The following is a 17,923-nucleotide window of genomic DNA, read 5'->3' on the forward strand; positions in this document are numbered from 1 at the left end:
CTAATGAAGAGACAACATATGAAACTACAATCACTATATTATATTGTGGATCATGGTCCACTAACATATACTTTCATTTTTAATATACTGAAAATTTATTTGTAGTGTACTATATGTTCATTTTTTATATTTATTTTTATTGTATTACAAAATTAATTTTTAGTATACTATCTAAAAATGAACATTCAGTATATTAAAAACAAATATTTACTAGTGAATAATTTGCCTTTGAGAGTGTGGTGTTCTTAGAAACATTGGGTGTTTAGCTGTTTAGCATTTCATTTGAAGTAAAGTAGCTTGAAGCCAATTACGTATCCATATCCTTACCTATTCAAATTTACCGCTTTGCTACACTTTTCCCCACATCAATCCAGACTATACTGACTTTTCTAGAAGTTGCACATAGCTTCCAATAGTTGTTGGAATGTTATAGAATCATATACATAACTATAAGGTAGTAGAGAAGCAAAGCATAGAACATCATAGAATCCTTAGCTCGGTAGTTCTAAAGGTAAATTTTTAACCATTGAATCAAGTAAATCTCCATCTATTGAGAAAGAGAAATGGCTATAAATACCCCTCATGGGGCTCATTTGTAAACAATTCATCCATCCAAAACCAAAAAAATCTATACTTGAATTGGCCAAGTCACAACTAAAGTTTGACATTGCCAAGCAAATAGCAAGACAACTAAGCTTGACATTGTCAATCAAATGGCAAGACAACTTTCCATTGAATACTAAAGTGAGTATAGCGCAGACATGCATACAAAGAATAAGAAATTGAAAGGATGACAGAAGAAAAAATGATTATAGAACTCAAATTAAGTACAAACTTCAACTACAAAAACACAAACAAATATCCAAAATTGAAACAGCAAATAATGAAAATCTGAAGATCTTTTCAACATTCAGACTCTAAATCTGAAAATCTTTTTAAATTTCAGACTCTAAACAACAATGGGGCTGGGCTATGACTTTTTTTCTTTGGCTAAGCTTTGCATACTAATACCGTCCAATACCCCACACTCTGATAACACCATCTGTATATCCGCTGAAAAGAGTGCTTCCATCAGCACTCCAGCTCAAACTGGTGCAGAATATTACCTGCTTGATCAAATCAAATATCAAATAAATTTAGAGATGTCATGAGTGAATTAGTTTGAGATGTGTTGTCCAGGGATATAGAAAAATATAATTACAATCATTTATACTCAATTAATTACATATACATTTTGTAAAAACATTATCTACAAAAATAAGAATACAAGATTATTTGTAACAAACAAAAGTGATAATGTCTAAAAATGAGAATAAATAAATACATCACAAAAAAATCATTAAAAAAAATAATAAGATGCCAATTTCCAGGGTAAACATATCATCCAGATGCAATAAAAATCAGCCTAAAGGCTATTTATCTTTATCCTTGCAATACTCTATGACTTTCAAAAGTAGGTCCTACTCCACATTTAGCCTAAGCAGGTAGGTCCTACTCCCTCGGTGGCCCCCAAAATGCTAAACAAACCCATTTCCTAATTCCCCAAAAATATTAAATCCCTAAAACCAAAAAGAAAAAAAAATCCCTAAAACCAAAAAGAAAAAAAAAATCCCAAAACCAAAAAGAAAAAAAAAATCCCAGAGCTTAGCATCACCCTCTCCACAATCCCTAAAACCAAAAAGAAAAAAAATCCCAGAGCTTAGCATCACCCTCAAAGCCTTAGACGCCGTGTTGCCGGTCGTCACAGCCACCGCCGTTATCAAAACCACACTCCTCAGCCTACTCATCTGCTCGTCAAGCTCACTGCACATCATTGCTCCCTCCTCCATATTCCTCCACCTAGGTACTCAACTAATAGTCTAAACTAACAGGCCACCACCTTTCTATTTTTATATTTTTAACATTACAAGTCGCCTAGGCTAATTTCTAGGACTTCAAAGCAAGCAGAAAAAATTAAAACAGAACATAAAGTCAAAAGTCCATACTATATATTTATTGATGGTAAAGTGTCAGTGTTCACACACTTGAGAGGATTTAGTGCAGTTTTTCATTGAAAACTCAAACTAAAGTCAGGATGACACCAAATCCAAGAGAAAATGGAATGAAACTTACATCACTCCAATTACAGTAACTTATCATCATTCTAATAGCACAATTCTATATCCATTGTTATTTGTATGATAATGATTAGCGGCACACGCATCAGCATTCAGAAACAATGGTAACATGAAACAAGATATGTAATCTAAGAGAAAAACTGGTAAAAAGAAAACAGAATGATAAATTGACCTTGTTTTTGGAAGAAGTATTTCCTTCAGCAGCCATCTCACTCTCCTGTTTAAGATCAACCTTGAGGTCCACCACAATGGTCTTGCTCTCCAAATCCCAAATCTTAATGCTAGACTCCGTAGCGGCACAGAGCCAGTACCTATTGGGGCTGAAGCAGAGGGAATGAATAATTGATCCAGCTTCGAGGGAGTAAAGCCTCTTGCCCTCAGCCAAATCCCAGAGCAGGATCACTCCATCCTTGCCTCCGCTAGCGCAAAGAGAGCCATCAGGCGACACAGAAACAGTGTTCACATAGCCAGTGTGCCCAGCTAGAGTAGACCGAAGCTTGCAGTTCGTCAGATTCCAGATTTTCACCGTTCGATCCCACGAGGCAGACACGATGGTCGGCTGCAGATTATTGGGGCTGAAACGTACGCACGATACCCATTCAGAGTGCCCGTCCTGCTCCTGGATCGTGTACTTGCACTCACCGAGGGTGTTCCATAGCTTGATGGAGCGGTCACGGGAAGCGGAGACGATCTGGCGATTGTCAACAGAGAACGCCACGGACAGGACGTCCTTAGTGTGGCCGACGAAGCGGCGGGCGGTGGTGCCGGTCTGGAGATCCCAGAGGCGGAGCTCGGCGTCCCAGGAGCCGGATAGGGCGAACTGTCCGTCGGAGGAGAGAACCACGTCCTCGACGAAGTGAGAGTGTCCGGTGAGGCGGCGGCGTGCGACGCCAAATTGCGGGCCATCCTTAGTGAGAGACCAGACTATGATGGATTTGTCGCGGGAGGCGGAGACGATAAAGTCGGCGTTGTCGATTGGGGCGGCGATGGCCGTCACCCAGTCGGTGTGGGCCTTCATTGTGCCGCGGAGAACTAGAGATTCCTGAGCCATTTTCTGTCCCTCTTAGGGTTTTGCGGCGGCGGGCAGCGGTGGCGGAGGGAAGGTTTAAGGGAAGAAAAGGCTGAGGAATGAAGATAGGCCGTGCTAAACTATAAACGAGAAAAAAACCCTAAAATATGAAGCGTGCGAATTTAATTGCTGAAGTGGGCCGTGATAGGAATGGTAGCCCGTGATATGTAATGTTTTGTAAAATTGGTATACGGAATAGGATTTAATGTCTAATATTTGTATTTGAATAAGTAATTTAAAATATTTTAAAATATAAATTTGTACAGAAGAGAAAGAAGTTTATTATAGTTGACAATAAAATTAATGTTTTTGTATTTTTTTAAAAATTAATTATCTAAATAAGTATTGTAGTTGGTATGATATTAAGTAGTAGATATTACTTTTAATTAGAATTACTCTACGTTTTGTTAATTTGCTTTTGGATAGGCTTATTATTGTTTCGTCTTCATAGTTGGTCCGCTTCTTTTTGTTGGTAGTGTCTCATGTGCAATTGAATTGCTAGTGCTAGTTGTCTAGTTTGCAAAAAGAACATATTTAATCTAATTAGTTTTGTTACATTAAACAAATAGATGCATGGAATTTTTAAGTTGATTACTTATCTAATGTTTATAAAATTAACCCTGTCATTTTTAGTCATTGATCATCCTAGATGGATTGATCAAATTAGTCCACACATATCACAAGATATTAGTATAAAAGTAAAAAATACTACTTGGTCTCCAAAACCTATTTTCAACTTTTACTCTAACTACTTGGCCATCCATGGCAATTTTTATTGTGGACCACACAACTGTGTGGACCATGGTCTAAAACGTTGTCATTTATTTTAATTTAAAAAAAAAAAAAAAAAAGGCACTCGTTGAGTCGTTCCGTCCAACTAATTTTTTTATGGCGTATTCAATTTCATTTATATACATTATAGTTTCATTACAACACAACTAAATTATTATTTTAATTTAACTACAGTTTTATTTGACATTATACACTCAACATGTGATACATGTTATTAAATTTCATTGTATACACAATATAGTTTTATTACAACACCACTAAAGTATAATTTTAATTCAATTACAGTTTCATTGGAATATATACACTCAAATATGTAAAACCTCTTATTCAATTTCATTTTATATACATTGTAGTTTCATTACAACATAACTAAAGTATCATTTTGATATAATTACAATTTCATTTGACAATATAACATTTGTGGTTTTTGCATCAAAATAAACTGGAGAGTTGGTTTGTTAACAAATTTGAAGGTGGGTTTTCGTGTGTTTTTTTATCCTACAACACCTTTTTTTTAGGAGAAAGACAAGAAAAAAATTAATAAAATAAAGGTTACGCGTGCTTAAAATGCACGGCACATCTGCTGGGGCGCTTTAGAGTGGCTGTCAATTAGAGACCACTTTGAATTCTATTTGTATGACTAGCTTTACACGCGCATTGCGCGAATGAGCTAATGCCGAATGTTTATATTTAAATAAATATTTCAAAGTATATCAATGCAATATTATATAGGAGAAGTTCATGCATATGTAATTGAATGTTGAATTTGTCTATTTATAATTTTAAATAGGTAATTCAAAGTATATGAATCTAAGATAATATAGAACATTCATTATAATTGTCACTAAAATAAATGTTTGTAACTTTGTAAAATTGAAAACAACAAAGTTGGCGTGGTGGTTCAGCACCTTGTCCCTTAAGCATAAGATTGGGGGTTCCAACCATTTGGTCTGTCCCCTACTACTTAGTGTGCTAACCGTTGGGATACCTTTGGACAACCAAAAAAAATCTTTTTAAAATCGATAGTCTAACTACTTAGTTTAAAAACGACATTCTAAATAAATACTCCCTCCGTCTTATTTTATGTGTCTGGTTCGGTTAACGAGGCTTGACTGAAGTTATTTTTAACTCAATTTTTCATAATATTAAGTTTAGTATTAATATACAAAATTTATATATTTAGAAACTACACTAAAAGTACTATTAAACCCCAAAAATTCAAATTTAAAATGAGTAAAAAAATACCAAAGAAAATAAATGAAAAAGAAATAGTTGGTTTGACCAATGAATAGTAAGCATGACAGATAAAATGGGACAGAGAGAGTATTATACTACAAGAAAAATCGCGATTCGCGACGGAATTTTTCCGTCGCGAAACAGGTTTTGCGACGGAATTCGTTCCGTCGTCTATCGGCTCGTCGTATTTTCTTTTGCGACGGAAAAATTCCGTCGTGAAATAAGGCGACGGAAAAATTCCGTCGTGAAATAAGGCGACGGAATCGACGACGGAATAATTCCGTTGCGAAATATTGCGACGGAATCACGACGGAATAATTCCGTTGCCAATTTGCGACGGAACATTTTCCGTCGCAATTCTGTCGTAATTTGGCAACGAAAATAATTCTGTCGCTAATTCTTACGCCATTTTGGAGACGAATATTCCGTCGCAAAAAAACGCCGAAATTATTTTCCGTCGCGATTTCATCGCAATTTTTGCTACAATTTTTTTTGGAATGCAATTTTTGCTACAATTATTCCATCGCATTTTTAAAATTATATACTAATAAGCTGTTAATTCAAAAATATAACATAATTTTAAAACACTATCCATCCATATTAGGTTCAAGTAATAATATATATTAATTCACATCTAATAAATAATAATAGTCAATTCAAGTCTAAACAACAATATAATATTCTTAACAAACAACAACTAACATTAAGATCATTTGATTTGAATAGGTTTCTTTCTTCATTCTTCATCAACTGGAATAGGCTTCTTTCTTCACTCCTGTCTCAATTTCACTTTTACCATCTGGAAATCTACACCCATCTACTCTGCCTCTTCATCATCAATAAATTCTTTTTCACTCCCAAAAGAAACAGATAGAAAATGTCTAGCAGTGAATCTGTTATCAAAATTCATTAAAGGTGTAGCTAAGGTTAATGAATACTCCCTACATGGCTACATCCCTGCATAAGTGTTTCCCAATTTAACTGTCAAATAGATATTTAAGAATTGTTTATACTCACAAAACAAAACAAAATACAAATAGAAGAGAATGGTGTCTTTCTCTTTCGTATCACAGCAGACACAGCTGGAGTAGACATTATTTCGTCCTGTGGAGGCCGGCGCGACTTTGTTTAATTTACATTTGCATCCATTAGATAACTTAAAACTTGAGCTTACTCACCTTGTACTCACTAATATCATCTCTTACAGAATTAAGAAGTTCTGCATGTTCCCTCATTAAGCTTAAGGATTTCATTCACAATGTTAAACAGAATCAAATGCAAAGCAACTTCCCCCCAAACATGTGTTATGCTACTACATGAGTGCAAGAATGTGTGCAATGGACTCAACACATCTTCTGAACAAGAGATGCATGCACTTTAATCAAACTAATAAAGCACAAGGGAAGCTAATTATGATTACTTCTAATTAAGAAAGAAGCCTGTTAGAAATTTCTACAAATCTGAGATGCTGAAGAGTAACCAGTAAAGTAGAATATTAAGTTAGGGTTATAAATGAGCACTTAAAGTTTGGGTAGTTTCAAGTGCTAACATTTTTTCAAGTGGTTCTACAGTAATTATGTTTCTGTTTAAACTGATACTTTGATATAAGATTTTAACTTGTAAAGGTTTTAAGGAATCTCTTAAAATTTTTTAGATATTGATTGATGATTTGTGCAGATTTTTAAATGGAGGGCTGCAAGAATATACCTTATATGAGATGTCTTAGGTTCAATCTCTATTCACCTTACATAAAATTTGCCACCTTTTGATTCCATTCCCATGTTCTCACCAAAGCACACACACTCTCCCCCTCTCTTTCTCATCTCCTCTACAGCTCTACCTTCCCCTCATTGTTGTATATGTGTGTTCATATAGTAGATCACATTATTCTCATTATTAAGCCAATTTCTCAGCTTTCAGAATCTATAATCCAAGTAATTGCACTATGAAATTGAAAATATTAACAGTATGTTTCCTACTTGTTAGGTTCTATGTGCCTACTTTTCTCTTGATATAGGATTTTACTGGATTAGTGTAGTTTGCATGACACATAATAACTCAGTAAGATAAACTAAAATAATGATAAATATATAATTCATCTATGGTTCCATTTAATAAGCAAGACCCAATGGCTAGAATGATACCGCAAGACCCATAACCAAGGTTACATGAGTATAGAATTATAGCCTAACACGGGAAAGGCATATCAGTATATAAAATTACAGGGCATTACTTTTTAGGGAAATGGAACAACACTAACCAAGGCTTCCTCTGAACATGAACTCATAAACAAGTAATCGGTGATCATCCTCGCAGCAATATCCAATCAGCTTGATGAAATTAGGAAGTCTAAGTTGGCCTAGAAAGTTTACCTCAGTGAGCCATAATTTGCAGCTGGAATTTGCAGCTTAAATAATACGGAGTAATAATGATAAAAATTACCTATACAAGATTATGAAGTACTGGATTGAAATTTATAAAAATTACCTATACTAGAACAAATAGCATTAGAATTTATAAAAATTACCTAGCAATAGCATTAGAATAAAACTGCATTACAATAAAAATTACGAGAACTATATTAGAACAAATAGAACAAATAGCATTACCAATAACTGGACGAAGCTTGAGCCTGACTGCCTAGAAAAATAAAATCAATCAAGGGCTTAGATGCATCTGGCCCCCTCCTCCCAAATGAAAGACTGAGAAAGATATTCAATTCAAATAAGCCTAATCCGATCCCAAACCAAGTACTTACCGGCGGTGGCGAACTGGTTGACGGCAGTGGGCACACCGGCAACGGCGGTGGGTGAAACGGCGTCGAAGGACGAGACGGTGGCTGACGGAGGTGGATGAAACGGCGAACTGGTCGATGGCGAAGGAGGAGAAGGTGGGTGAAGGCGGTGGCCGAACTGGGCGACGGCGCGGCTGGCCGAACTCGGCGATGGTGTGGGCGACGGACGGTGTGGTGTGGCGATGGTGTGGCGATGGGGTGGGCGACGAATGTGATTGAAGATGGTGTGGGCGACGGCTGAAGCTAAAGCTGAAACTTGAATTAGGGCTAAGGCCTAAGGGCAATGGAAATTAACATGCTTTTGATTAAAAAAAAAAAAAACAAAACGACACCGTTTCGATGTCAAAAATAGAAATTTAATTGCGACGGAATTTATTCCGTTGTCCATTCCGTCGCAATATTTATTTCATTTCCAAATAAATTGATTTCTTTAGCAACGGAATAAATTCCGTCGCCATTTTCCGTCGCAATATCGCGATGGAAATTAAATTTGTCGCCATTTCCGTCGTCATTTCGCAACGGAACTCAAATCCATCGCGAATTCGGTCGCTAGTTTTTTGCCGCGACGATTTCGCGGGTTTTATTTTTTACTTGTGCCAAAATTTGCGATGGAATTAATTTCCGTCGTGAATTAGCAACGGAAGTTATTCCGTCGCAATTCCGTTGTTATATCGCGACGGAAACATTTCCGTCGTGATTTTCCGTCGCGATTCGCGATTTTTCTTGTAGTAATTACTTTTGGTTTGAATTTCTCTGAGTTTTCTTAATTCTCTTTTAGGTAGCATTACTATTATCTTCATCTTCACTATTTGTCATATTTTTTTGATTTATTAATTGATTATTATGATGGTTTTATCAAATTTAAATAACAAACCCTAAAAGCTTGGGATCTGTTGAACTTGGAGCTCTAGTCTCTCTAGAGGAAGGTGGTCAACCCCGGGCCGCATTTGAAGCTTCAACCCATATCATCTATCAAGTTTCTCTATGTTTAGGATGAGAGGATGAGCCGAAGAGGGAAAAGCTAGGGTGATAGATATGATCTAGAGAGAAATTGGAGATTTGCTGACCCTGTTTGATAAAATAGTTAACTTATTAATCAATTTTAGTTTATTTGATCACTATATGCTCGACGTGATTAAAAAATCAATATAAGTGTTTGATTAATATGTTCTTTGTAACTCCAGAATATTAAAATTTAAAAAGTTATTCAAAGTAACTTTTTCAATTAGCATTTTGAGAAAATAAATTACACCAAACAGCTATTAGCTAACATAATTTACCAAACATATTTCTACAATCAACCAATGTTATCAACTAATCATACTCTCTAACCCAATTAGCTAACAGCCATTTACCAAATAGGGCCATATGTAAAATAGAGGGTTAGTTAAGATATTATTGAAGAGAAGACCCTAGCTCATATTTAAATAACTAGTCGATATTTTCTATGTGTGATGCGCAAAAACATATTCCATTATTTATATTTTAAAAAATAACTAACAAATTCTTATTTTTGCCAAGCACCTTGTGCTCATATGTCATGTAGTGACTTTCTTATATGGGAGGTCATGAGATCGAGCCTCAGTGGAGGCGATATTGACTCTTTGTGCTTCAACGGGTTCAGAAAGTATAGATGAACAGATACTACCATGTAATAGAGTCATGGAAAAGATAACGGTAAGGTTATTTTTTATAACAATTTGTATAGTACGACTCTAAAAATACAATATACAAAATGGTTAGCACTAAAAACATGAACATAAATGAGGGAATACGTTACTTTGATGATGTTTCGTTTCATTTTATTGCTAGATCATCGAATACGTTAGCAAGAGCTGCGGCTTCTCAGTCTGGTCCTCATGTTAGGCTCTCTTCTTTTCCTGATTGTATTCAACATTTGCTTTTGAATAATTAATATATTCGTTGCTTTGGTTTTCAAAAAAAAAAATGAGGGATATAACTTTAATTGACACTTATTATGTTTTTAGATAATAATACTAATTACTTTAGTCATATGTTTCAGGCCACAATACATACCTAAATGTCTATTGCGCACGAACATGACAACACGTTCTCAGGATAATAAAATTTGGAAACAATCTTAGTCCTTTATTTGGAAAAAAAAAAAAAAATCAAACGTATTTGATGCACTTTGAAAAAAAAATCAAATATATATGGTGTGACATTCTGATAATTTTTTTTCAACTTTAAAAGTTAAATGTTTAACAATAGAGAATGTATTTCTGGATAAACGATAAAGCTTAAACTAAAAATCTAAATTTGAAATCTAAATAAAATAATTAAAACGTAAATTCTGAAAGGTAATCTCTAAGTGCACAAAATTTTCAAATTGGGTAAGATATAGGGTATAGTGTTGAATGTTACTATGAGTTTTTCCTCGTGCTATAGACCAGAACCGTTAGATTATGCCAAATTGACGATTAAGATTAATTCTTAGTTTCCGTCTAGGAATAATTTTGTGTATGATCCATTTCCCATATATATATATATATATAAAGCAATCGTTATACTCTGCACCACGGTGTACATAGGAATGTGCATCACGTACATAAACGACGTCGTTTTGATGTTAGTGGACGCGGACGCGAATGACTCCAGGGAATTCATTATCTATAATACACATAATCATTATCTAGAATACACAGAACGTTTGCCTAGAATACACAGAATGTTTGCCCTGAATACACAGAATGTTTTCCCTGAATACACATAACTCATCCTCCTAACATTCGAATGCACAAACACATCACAACCTGTGTTAATAACTGAATACACAAAATATTGACACAAAATACACATAACTCATCCTCCTAAACATTCGAATGCACAAACACATCACAACATGTGTTACTAACATGAATACACAGAACGGTTGCCTAGAATACACAGAATGATTGCCTGAAATACACAGAGTATTAACATAAATATAGAGATCGGTCCAAACGAGAAACGTGATTTCCAAAAAAGCGGACGGTTAGTTTACCATGCTCAAAACGACGTCGTTTACATACGTGGTGCACATTGCTATGTGCACCATGGTGCACAGTATAATTTGCCTATATAAAGTTGGTTGGCGAGTTGTATTTTTTTTTTTTTTCTAATGAAGAGCCCAAGCATATGAGACTATAATCATTATATCGTGGATCAATGGATCATGGTCCACTAACATATACTTTCATTTTTAATATATTGGGAATTTATTTATGGTGTACTATATGTTCATTTTTTATATTTATTTTTATTGTATTACAAAATTTATTTTTGATATACTATTCAAAAATGAACATTCAGTATATTAAAAATAAATATTTATTAGTGACAGTAAACAATGGTCCACACTATAATTTGCCGTTGAGACTATGGTGTTGCTCTTAGAAACATTGGATGTTTTGGTTTAGCATTTCATTTGAAGTAAACTAGCGTGAATCTAATTTACAAGTGCATATCCCTATCCTTATTACTCTGTGCTCTACTAAGCCAATTACGTATCCATATCCTTACCTATTCAAATTTGCTCAATTTTTGTCAAGTGAAGGATTATCAAAAGAAATATTATTATTAACGTGCCCGCTAGGAAGTCGAGTTTGCTACACACGCACCAAGCAAGATTGGTCTTTGTTTTTTATAGAATTGGGAGTCTCACAAAAATTAAACTAACTGCAATTTTTTTTTTTCTTCCCTCTCTTCGCAACACTACAAATCATCTCCTTTCCTCCAATTGTGCAAAAAGCTCCTAAAAAATCTTTGGTGGTGATTGTAATGTGCGTGTCACTTTGCTACACTTTTCTGAGGTTTGCTACGTCTTTCTTTTCTAGGAGTTGTACATAGCTTCCCATAATGTTAGAATGTTCTAGAATTGTATACATAACTCTAGGGGTAGTAGATCAGAAAAGCATAGAACATTATATAACATTATAGAACCCTTAGTTTTGGTAAAGATTTAGGGAAAGTTCTACAGATAGATTTTTAGCCATTAGATAAAGTAAATCTCTACAATCCATTGAGGAGGAGGAATGACAATAAATACCCCTCATGGGGGCTCATTTGTAAACAATCCATCCAACAAATCATTCAAGAGTGGAAGTAATACAAATTCCCTACAAAGCTCAAAGTGTTTCTTGATGATGCTTTAAGAGATGCCCCTAATATTTGTTTAGATATGTTGCTGTATAGCTTTACTAGTATGATACCCGTGCGTTGCACGGACTGAAATTAAATAGTATTATGTGAACTTATTATGTATATTACAATGATAGAATCCATAGAACTTACTTAATTTGTGATTTCTGCAACAGGCAATGTACTTAAAAAAAAACATGATATATTAAACAGTACATGTTACAACTATATGAAAATGCAAAAGCTACAAATTATTAAAAACTTCATGGTACACAACATTCGTAGTATAGTTACTACTCTCACCACCCTCATTCTGAATTAGAATTTTTAACCCATCCGGGTTACTAATCCTTGAAGCAGCAACATATAGTTGACCATGAACAAAAACCGACTTCTTTAGTAGTAATCCAACATGTGTTAAAGTCTGCCCTTGACTTTTGTTGATAGTCATCGCATATGACAGCATTAGAGGAAATTGCCTCCTTTGGAATTTGAAAGGCAATCTTGTATCAGTTGGAGTCATTGACATCCTCGGAATCAAGACTACATTACCGGCATTGTGGCCTGCGACAATCTTAGCTTCTACAACATGATCAGATAACCTAGTAATGATCAATCTTGTACCATTACAAAGTCCCATTGAGTGATCTATATTTCTGAGCAACATGACGGGGGAGCCAATCTTCAAAGTTAAAGAATGGTTGGGTATGCCAGAAGCTTTCAAACCATTTAGGAATTCAGGAGTATGCATATCATATAGTATACCATTTGTTGCATCAGACTTACAAACTGTGTCAGAACTTAGGTAGGTCTTGCTCTCAGCCACATGCAAACCACTCATATATTCATTGACCTCGTTTACCACATCTAGTGTTGGAGCAAGTATGGCACGATTCTCCATTTGTTGTAAGTTAGACCCACCCTGCCTAAACATTGGAAAAATAGTATCAACTATTGTAGAGATGTAGTCACCATTTGATGGCAATAACATTTCTTCTGGTATTTCAACTTTTCCGTGACCGTCATTAGGACCACCTAATATTCCATTTCCTATATCAGCCAACCACGCAGCAAATCGTTCAATGTGTTCCTTTCTGGCTGAATCATCAAGTGTCCTAAGACGCAAATTTTTGGTTAGTCGAAGGACTTTGCAAGAATCCCAAAGGTAAGATGAGTTTATTGCAGCTGAAACAATATCTTGCCTCGAACCTTTAGGAATGACAGGCAATATTTGCCGGAAGTCACCGCCTAGCACAACAGTCTTGCCTCCGAATGTCTTATGTACACTGTTAGGATCACAGTGGCGTAACAGATCGCGCATTGTCTTATCTAGAGCCTCAAAGCAGTGTTTGTGCATCATCGGTGCTTCATCCCATATGATTAGCTTGGCTTGGATTAACAATTCCGCCAGTTGACTCCCTTGGCATATATTGCAAGTTGAATCCTCATTAATTGCTATTGGAATAGCGAACCTTGAGTGAGCTGTTCGACCTCCTGGCAAGAGCAATGAGGCGATCCCACTCGAAGCAACATTTAGCACAATATCCCCAGTAGAACGTAGCTTCGAAGACAACGCTTTCCAGACAAATGTTTTTCCTGTACCTCCATAACCATATACAAAGAAGAGCCCCCCTTTCTGATGTTGTATATCACTCAGAACAGTTTCGTAAACAACTAACTGCTCATCAGTTAATTGTTTTTCCATCGTCTCATACTCTTCTGTCATTGCCTGTCGGTCATAGTTGAGCTCGTCAAACAACAATCGATTGTTCGAGAATAAAGAATCATCGTAATTTGGGATTGGCATATCAGGGTAATCTTTCAAACACTTGTTGTACATCTGCAACAACCTATCTAATTCAAGAAGTCCTAAGTTCTTCTTCTCATCATCAGACAAACACAAATCTGTAATTATAGAATTAAGACATATCGATTTCAGTAATGACAGAGCAAAAGATTACTTATTATGAAAATTAATTGTGTTGAAATTGAATTAAGAACTTACCCATATCTTTCAACATTTTCCTCTTGTTAAATTGCACATCCTCACATAGATGGTGCCAGACGTGATTCCAGACATTCTCTGGCCGATTCACCAAGTTTGCCGTCAGTAAAATGACAAATAATTTTCTCATAGAATTGGCAGTTGACCAATGACTTGCTTCATTAATTGCATCAATATATTCTCTATCATCGTCTAGCATCCCTCTAGCATAGCATGCATCTCTAAAGGTTGGGTATACAACACCTTGAACTGTCTTGATGTCTTCAAAACTCGTTGGGCCATGAACTACGTTTAAAAGACATCGCAAGTATTAGACTTCACCGCTGCCGGGAGGTACAAAAAATATGCGTCCAATAGCGAACCCCCTCTTCCTAGGATGCCATTCCCTAATATCTTTCTTCCATACAAATTTGTTTGGCATGTCGATATAAGCCAACTCTTTAGCCTCAACATATTTCTTGTTTGCGTTAAACCATGCGGTGAACATGCTGTGACTGACAGTCGGCCTATTTAAAACATTCTCGATCCTATCATCATCCTCAAACACAACTGTTTGGCATTCTGGCAAGTGGAAGCTTAATCTCTCAACGGGCGGGTGCCTTAGTTGTACATCGAAGGACAACAAACGCCATGCTGCCTCGCAAGCGGACACGTACCGGCAGTCGTAATACATGGTAATTTCATCCACAGTTGCATTCTCGTTGGCATCAGTTGTGGTCTTGTAGAATTCAGCAGTAACCCTGTCATTCCCTTTGTTGACATATTTGAACAAATACTTTATTGATCTTGATTGGTTGCACCATTCTACGTTAATATGCGCCTTATACTTCAACAGTAAGTACCTGTTATGCGGGACACAATACCTGCTGTCCAACTGAACCCCATTTTTCTCAACTGTTGCACCATTTTCACGACGCCTGTAGATAGGGTAACCGTCCTCGTCCAATGTGGATACCTCAACAAACTTCTTAGGGAAATGTTTAGAGCACTTTTGATTGACCATGCATGGAGATTTAGGCCTTTCGTGTCCACATGGGCCGTGCATCATGAATTCCCCAACAGCTTTATAATACTCACTGTCTAGTTCCTTGTTGGGTATTTCAGCGAATATGATCTGGTCCATCTGATTAGCTGAAAATCCTTCTGACAACCTTTGGAGGAATATGAGAATGTGAGCGTGTGGTAATCCACGTTTTTGGAATTCGATAGTATAAATCACTGCATAATTTAAAAAAAAATATTAACACCCAAAAACTGAATAATACAGAAACAGGTAGGTAATACTATTTAAATTTGCTATTGATGTCATGTTTGTAGAAAGGAAATAAGAAGGAATTAGTAAAATTACCTGCGGTTACAATACCAAATAGCTTGCCAGTGCGTATCTCTTTGACTAAAGCATCTAACTTAATCTTGAAGACCCTAGATACAATGTCTGGTCTGTCTTCTGCGTTGAGGTTGCATTTGTCCATATATCTTTGGATCTCAGGCCACTTTGGGTTGCATGTGAAGGTTATAAATAAGTTTGGATACCCCTTATGTCTGCATATGGCCATCGCATCCTGATAATTCTGAATCATATATCGGGCACCGCCAGTGAATGTCGACGGTAAGATGATTCGCTTACCTTGCTTGTTTGTATCAACCTCTCCCCTTGTTAACGCGTCAGACAACCCCTTGTATGCTTCACACCGCAATGCCTTCTGATTATTTCTTATGTACTGTAGTCTGCCCGACTCTACCATCGTGTATGCATCGACCAAGAATTGTTGGAATAATCGCTTGGCGTATGACAGCAAAGACAGTTCACCGAACCTGTCATGTATCTTGTATGCAAAGTATTCACGCTGCGATACCCGAACCCTAGCAGCGGTTGGTTTATTGGATGCTGTGCAGTATTGTATGTCTTCTCGATAGCCATCTTTGCCTAAAGGGAATAAAAGGGGATATTGCAATGGCAAATACGCTGGGTTGAGCTCGTTTATCCTCTTGAGTGATCCAGCCTTGGTCTCCACTATTATGTCCCGTTGCCCGAGTGTGTGGTCTAGATCGCCAACAATTAAAGCAGCCACCTCTGAAACAGTGGGTAGATTGTACGTCCTTGCATCACTTTGACGCTTACCAATCAACCTCATCCTAAAATTAACTTCTGGATTGTTGTCAATCTGATTTTTTGCCCAACGAAATGATTGCACCAACACATTGTGCTCATCTAGATCTTGCTTGATATCTTGAACTATATCAACATGCGTTTGGTCATTGGGGTCAGCACCACTATTTAAAAAATTCAATTACATTAGATTAGCATATTGTTGTTAGAATTTTGTTATACTAAATTAATAGTAACTAATATCATATTAAAAAAATAGAGCATCGTATTACCTGAATGCATTTATGCGGTTCTCTACTTCGTTCTCTGTATCATGGATGTATAATTGAGCAAACTTTGGACTCTTTCCAGGATCGGGCATTAATCCTCCCATCAAATGATAATTTTGCCCATTTATCCTAAATATTGGTGGGCAATTTCCAAGGTTGATTGATTTATCAACCTTAGCCCCCAAGGATGTAAAAGAAAACATGTTATTGAAGCTTCTTATGTGCTTTACAAATTCATTCCGTTTCTTTCCTCTTGCAAAGAATAAGTTGAAAATCCTTTTTGGAGGTGGCACCATCTTTGGCAATTTGATCTTCCCATGACCACAGCACGTTGAATATTTAGTTGTTCCGCTACGCACTGCCTTATTAACACGCTCCTCATACCAATAGATTGCATTGCAATGTTCACATATATTGTTTGGGTCACCGATATCCATGTATGCAACTACATAAATGTAAGCAATTTAGATATATATGTCAATATGATTACATAAAATTTAATACAATGATAATAGCTGCATTAGAAACTTGCAATTAGAATAACATACCAATATTTGGTGTTGGTGTTAGACCCAACTCTTTTTGTGGTTCAATGCATTGTTTTGATATATTTGACCGTATTGGTATTGTTTGAGATGTACGTTGGTCATTTAGGAAGATTTGTGAATCTGTTTGCAAAATGACACAATTAACCCAAGGAAATTGTGATGAACAAAATTAAATTTGGGTTCATGGGTACCTAGCATTGCTATTGATAAATGAACTAAAAACAATTGATTTGAATTGAATTAAGAAATAAAATAAATGAATTTTCAAATAAAAAAAAAACAAATAAAATAAAGGATGACCTCAATTGAAAAATCGTTATAAGTTTGAAAAACTTACCAATAATGCACGGGTTTGACATTTGTTCATGATTGTTGTCTACTTGTTGGAACTCTTGCGCTAGATTTCGAACAACTAAATTGTCTTCCATTCCATGATTGACATGGGTGTCACCGCATTGCACTGTTTAGAAATGAAATGCGTTATTGGATGCAAAATAGCGGTATCATTTGTTATATCATAAAGTAAAGGACATGGTACAAACTTGTGACAAAGTGACAACATGGTAAATAATTATAAGATGCGCTAAGACCTAATATATTTGGATCCTCTTTTGTGCTACATCCTAAATAATTATAATTATAAGATGCGCTAAGACCTAATATAAGACATGAAATAATTATAAGATGCGCTAAGACGTAATATATTTGGATCCTCTTTTTTGCGTTATTGGAAATAAATATCATTATAAGATGCGCTAAGACCTAATATAAGACATGAAATAATTATAAGATGCGCTAAGACCTAATATATTTGGATCCTCTTTTTTGCGTTATTGGAAATAA

At 35.9% G+C, this 17,923-nt stretch overlaps 4 protein-coding genes and 1 long non-coding RNA gene across 5 annotated transcripts; all 5 read right to left on the bottom strand.

The window, feature by feature from the left end:
* Positions 1 to 782: 782 nt before the first annotated feature.
* LOC116023216 (guanine nucleotide-binding protein subunit beta-like protein) lies at positions 783 to 3,303 on the bottom strand. Its single transcript, XM_031264201.1, has 2 exons — positions 2,290 to 3,303; positions 783 to 1,106 (listed from the first exon to the last, which is right to left on the bottom strand). Exons 1-2 carry the CDS (start codon positions 3,166 to 3,168, stop codon positions 1,005 to 1,007), a joined length of 981 nt encoding a protein of 326 aa, XP_031120061.1. The 5' UTR covers positions 3,169 to 3,303; the 3' UTR covers positions 783 to 1,004.
* A 2,482-nt stretch (positions 3,304 to 5,785) lies between these two features.
* LOC116021716 lies at positions 5,786 to 8,268 on the bottom strand. Its single transcript, XR_004099046.1, has 2 exons — positions 7,973 to 8,268; positions 5,786 to 7,854 (listed from the first exon to the last, which is right to left on the bottom strand). It is a non-coding gene; the product is annotated as an uncharacterized LOC116021716 (long non-coding RNA).
* Positions 8,269 to 12,392: 4,124 nt separating this feature from the next.
* On the bottom strand, positions 12,393 to 13,057 carry LOC116021648 (ATP-dependent DNA helicase PIF1-like). Its single transcript, XM_031262107.1, has one exon. The coding sequence runs from the start codon at positions 13,047 to 13,049 to the stop codon at positions 12,393 to 12,395; it is 657 nt and encodes a 218-aa protein (XP_031117967.1). The 5' UTR covers positions 13,050 to 13,057.
* A 2-nt stretch (positions 13,058 to 13,059) lies between these two features.
* LOC116023560 (ATP-dependent DNA helicase PIF1-like) lies at positions 13,060 to 14,352 on the bottom strand. The gene is made up of 3 exons (XM_031264563.1): positions 14,154 to 14,352; positions 13,121 to 14,053; positions 13,060 to 13,070 (listed from the first exon to the last, which is right to left on the bottom strand). The coding sequence occupies exons 1-3, from the start codon at positions 14,350 to 14,352 to the stop codon at positions 13,060 to 13,062; spliced, it is 1,143 nt and encodes a 380-aa protein (XP_031120423.1).
* Positions 14,353 to 14,463: 111 nt separating this feature from the next.
* LOC116023562 lies at positions 14,464 to 16,969 on the bottom strand. Its single transcript, XM_031264564.1, has 3 exons — positions 16,536 to 16,969; positions 15,502 to 16,427; positions 14,464 to 15,371 (listed from the first exon to the last, which is right to left on the bottom strand). Exons 1-3 carry the CDS (start codon positions 16,967 to 16,969, stop codon positions 14,464 to 14,466), a joined length of 2,268 nt encoding a protein of 755 aa, XP_031120424.1.
* Positions 16,970 to 17,923: the final 954 nt, after the last annotated feature.

Source organism: Ipomoea triloba, chromosome 6 (genome assembly GCF_003576645.1).
Source record: "Ipomoea triloba cultivar NCNSP0323 chromosome 6, ASM357664v1".
In the NCBI taxonomy this organism is placed as follows: domain Eukaryota; kingdom Viridiplantae; phylum Streptophyta; class Magnoliopsida; order Solanales; family Convolvulaceae; genus Ipomoea; species Ipomoea triloba.

Excerpts from the sequence above, each read along its gene's own strand:
- LOC116023216 (XM_031264201.1), bottom strand. The coding sequence starts at position 3,168 with ATGGCTCAGGAATCTCTAGTTCTCCGCGGCACAATGAAGGCCCACACC. Across the intron at positions 1,107-2,289 it reads ATACTTCTTCCAAAAACAAG|GTAATATTCTGCACCAGTTT; the intron begins GTCAATTTATCA and ends TTGATCAAGCAG.
- LOC116023562 (XM_031264564.1), bottom strand. The coding sequence starts at position 16,969 with ATGGATATCGGTGACCCAAACAATATATGTGAACATTGCAATGCAATC. Across the intron at positions 16,428-16,535 it reads AACCGCATAAATGCATTCAG|TGGTGCTGACCCCAATGACC; the intron begins GTAATACGATGC and ends TTTTTTAAATAG. Across the intron at positions 15,372-15,501 it reads ATTTGGTATTGTAACCGCAG|TGATTTATACTATCGAATTC; the intron begins GTAATTTTACTA and ends TAAATTATGCAG.
- LOC116023560 (XM_031264563.1), bottom strand. The coding sequence starts at position 14,352 with ATGCTAGACGATGATAGAGAATATATTGATGCAATTAATGAAGCAAGT. Across the intron at positions 14,054-14,153 it reads GAAAATGTTGAAAGATATGG|ATTTGTGTTTGTCTGATGAT; the intron begins GTAAGTTCTTAA and ends CTATAATTACAG.
- LOC116021648 (XM_031262107.1), bottom strand. The coding sequence starts at position 13,049 with ATGGAGAATCGTGCCATACTTGCTCCAACACTAGATGTGGTAAACGAG.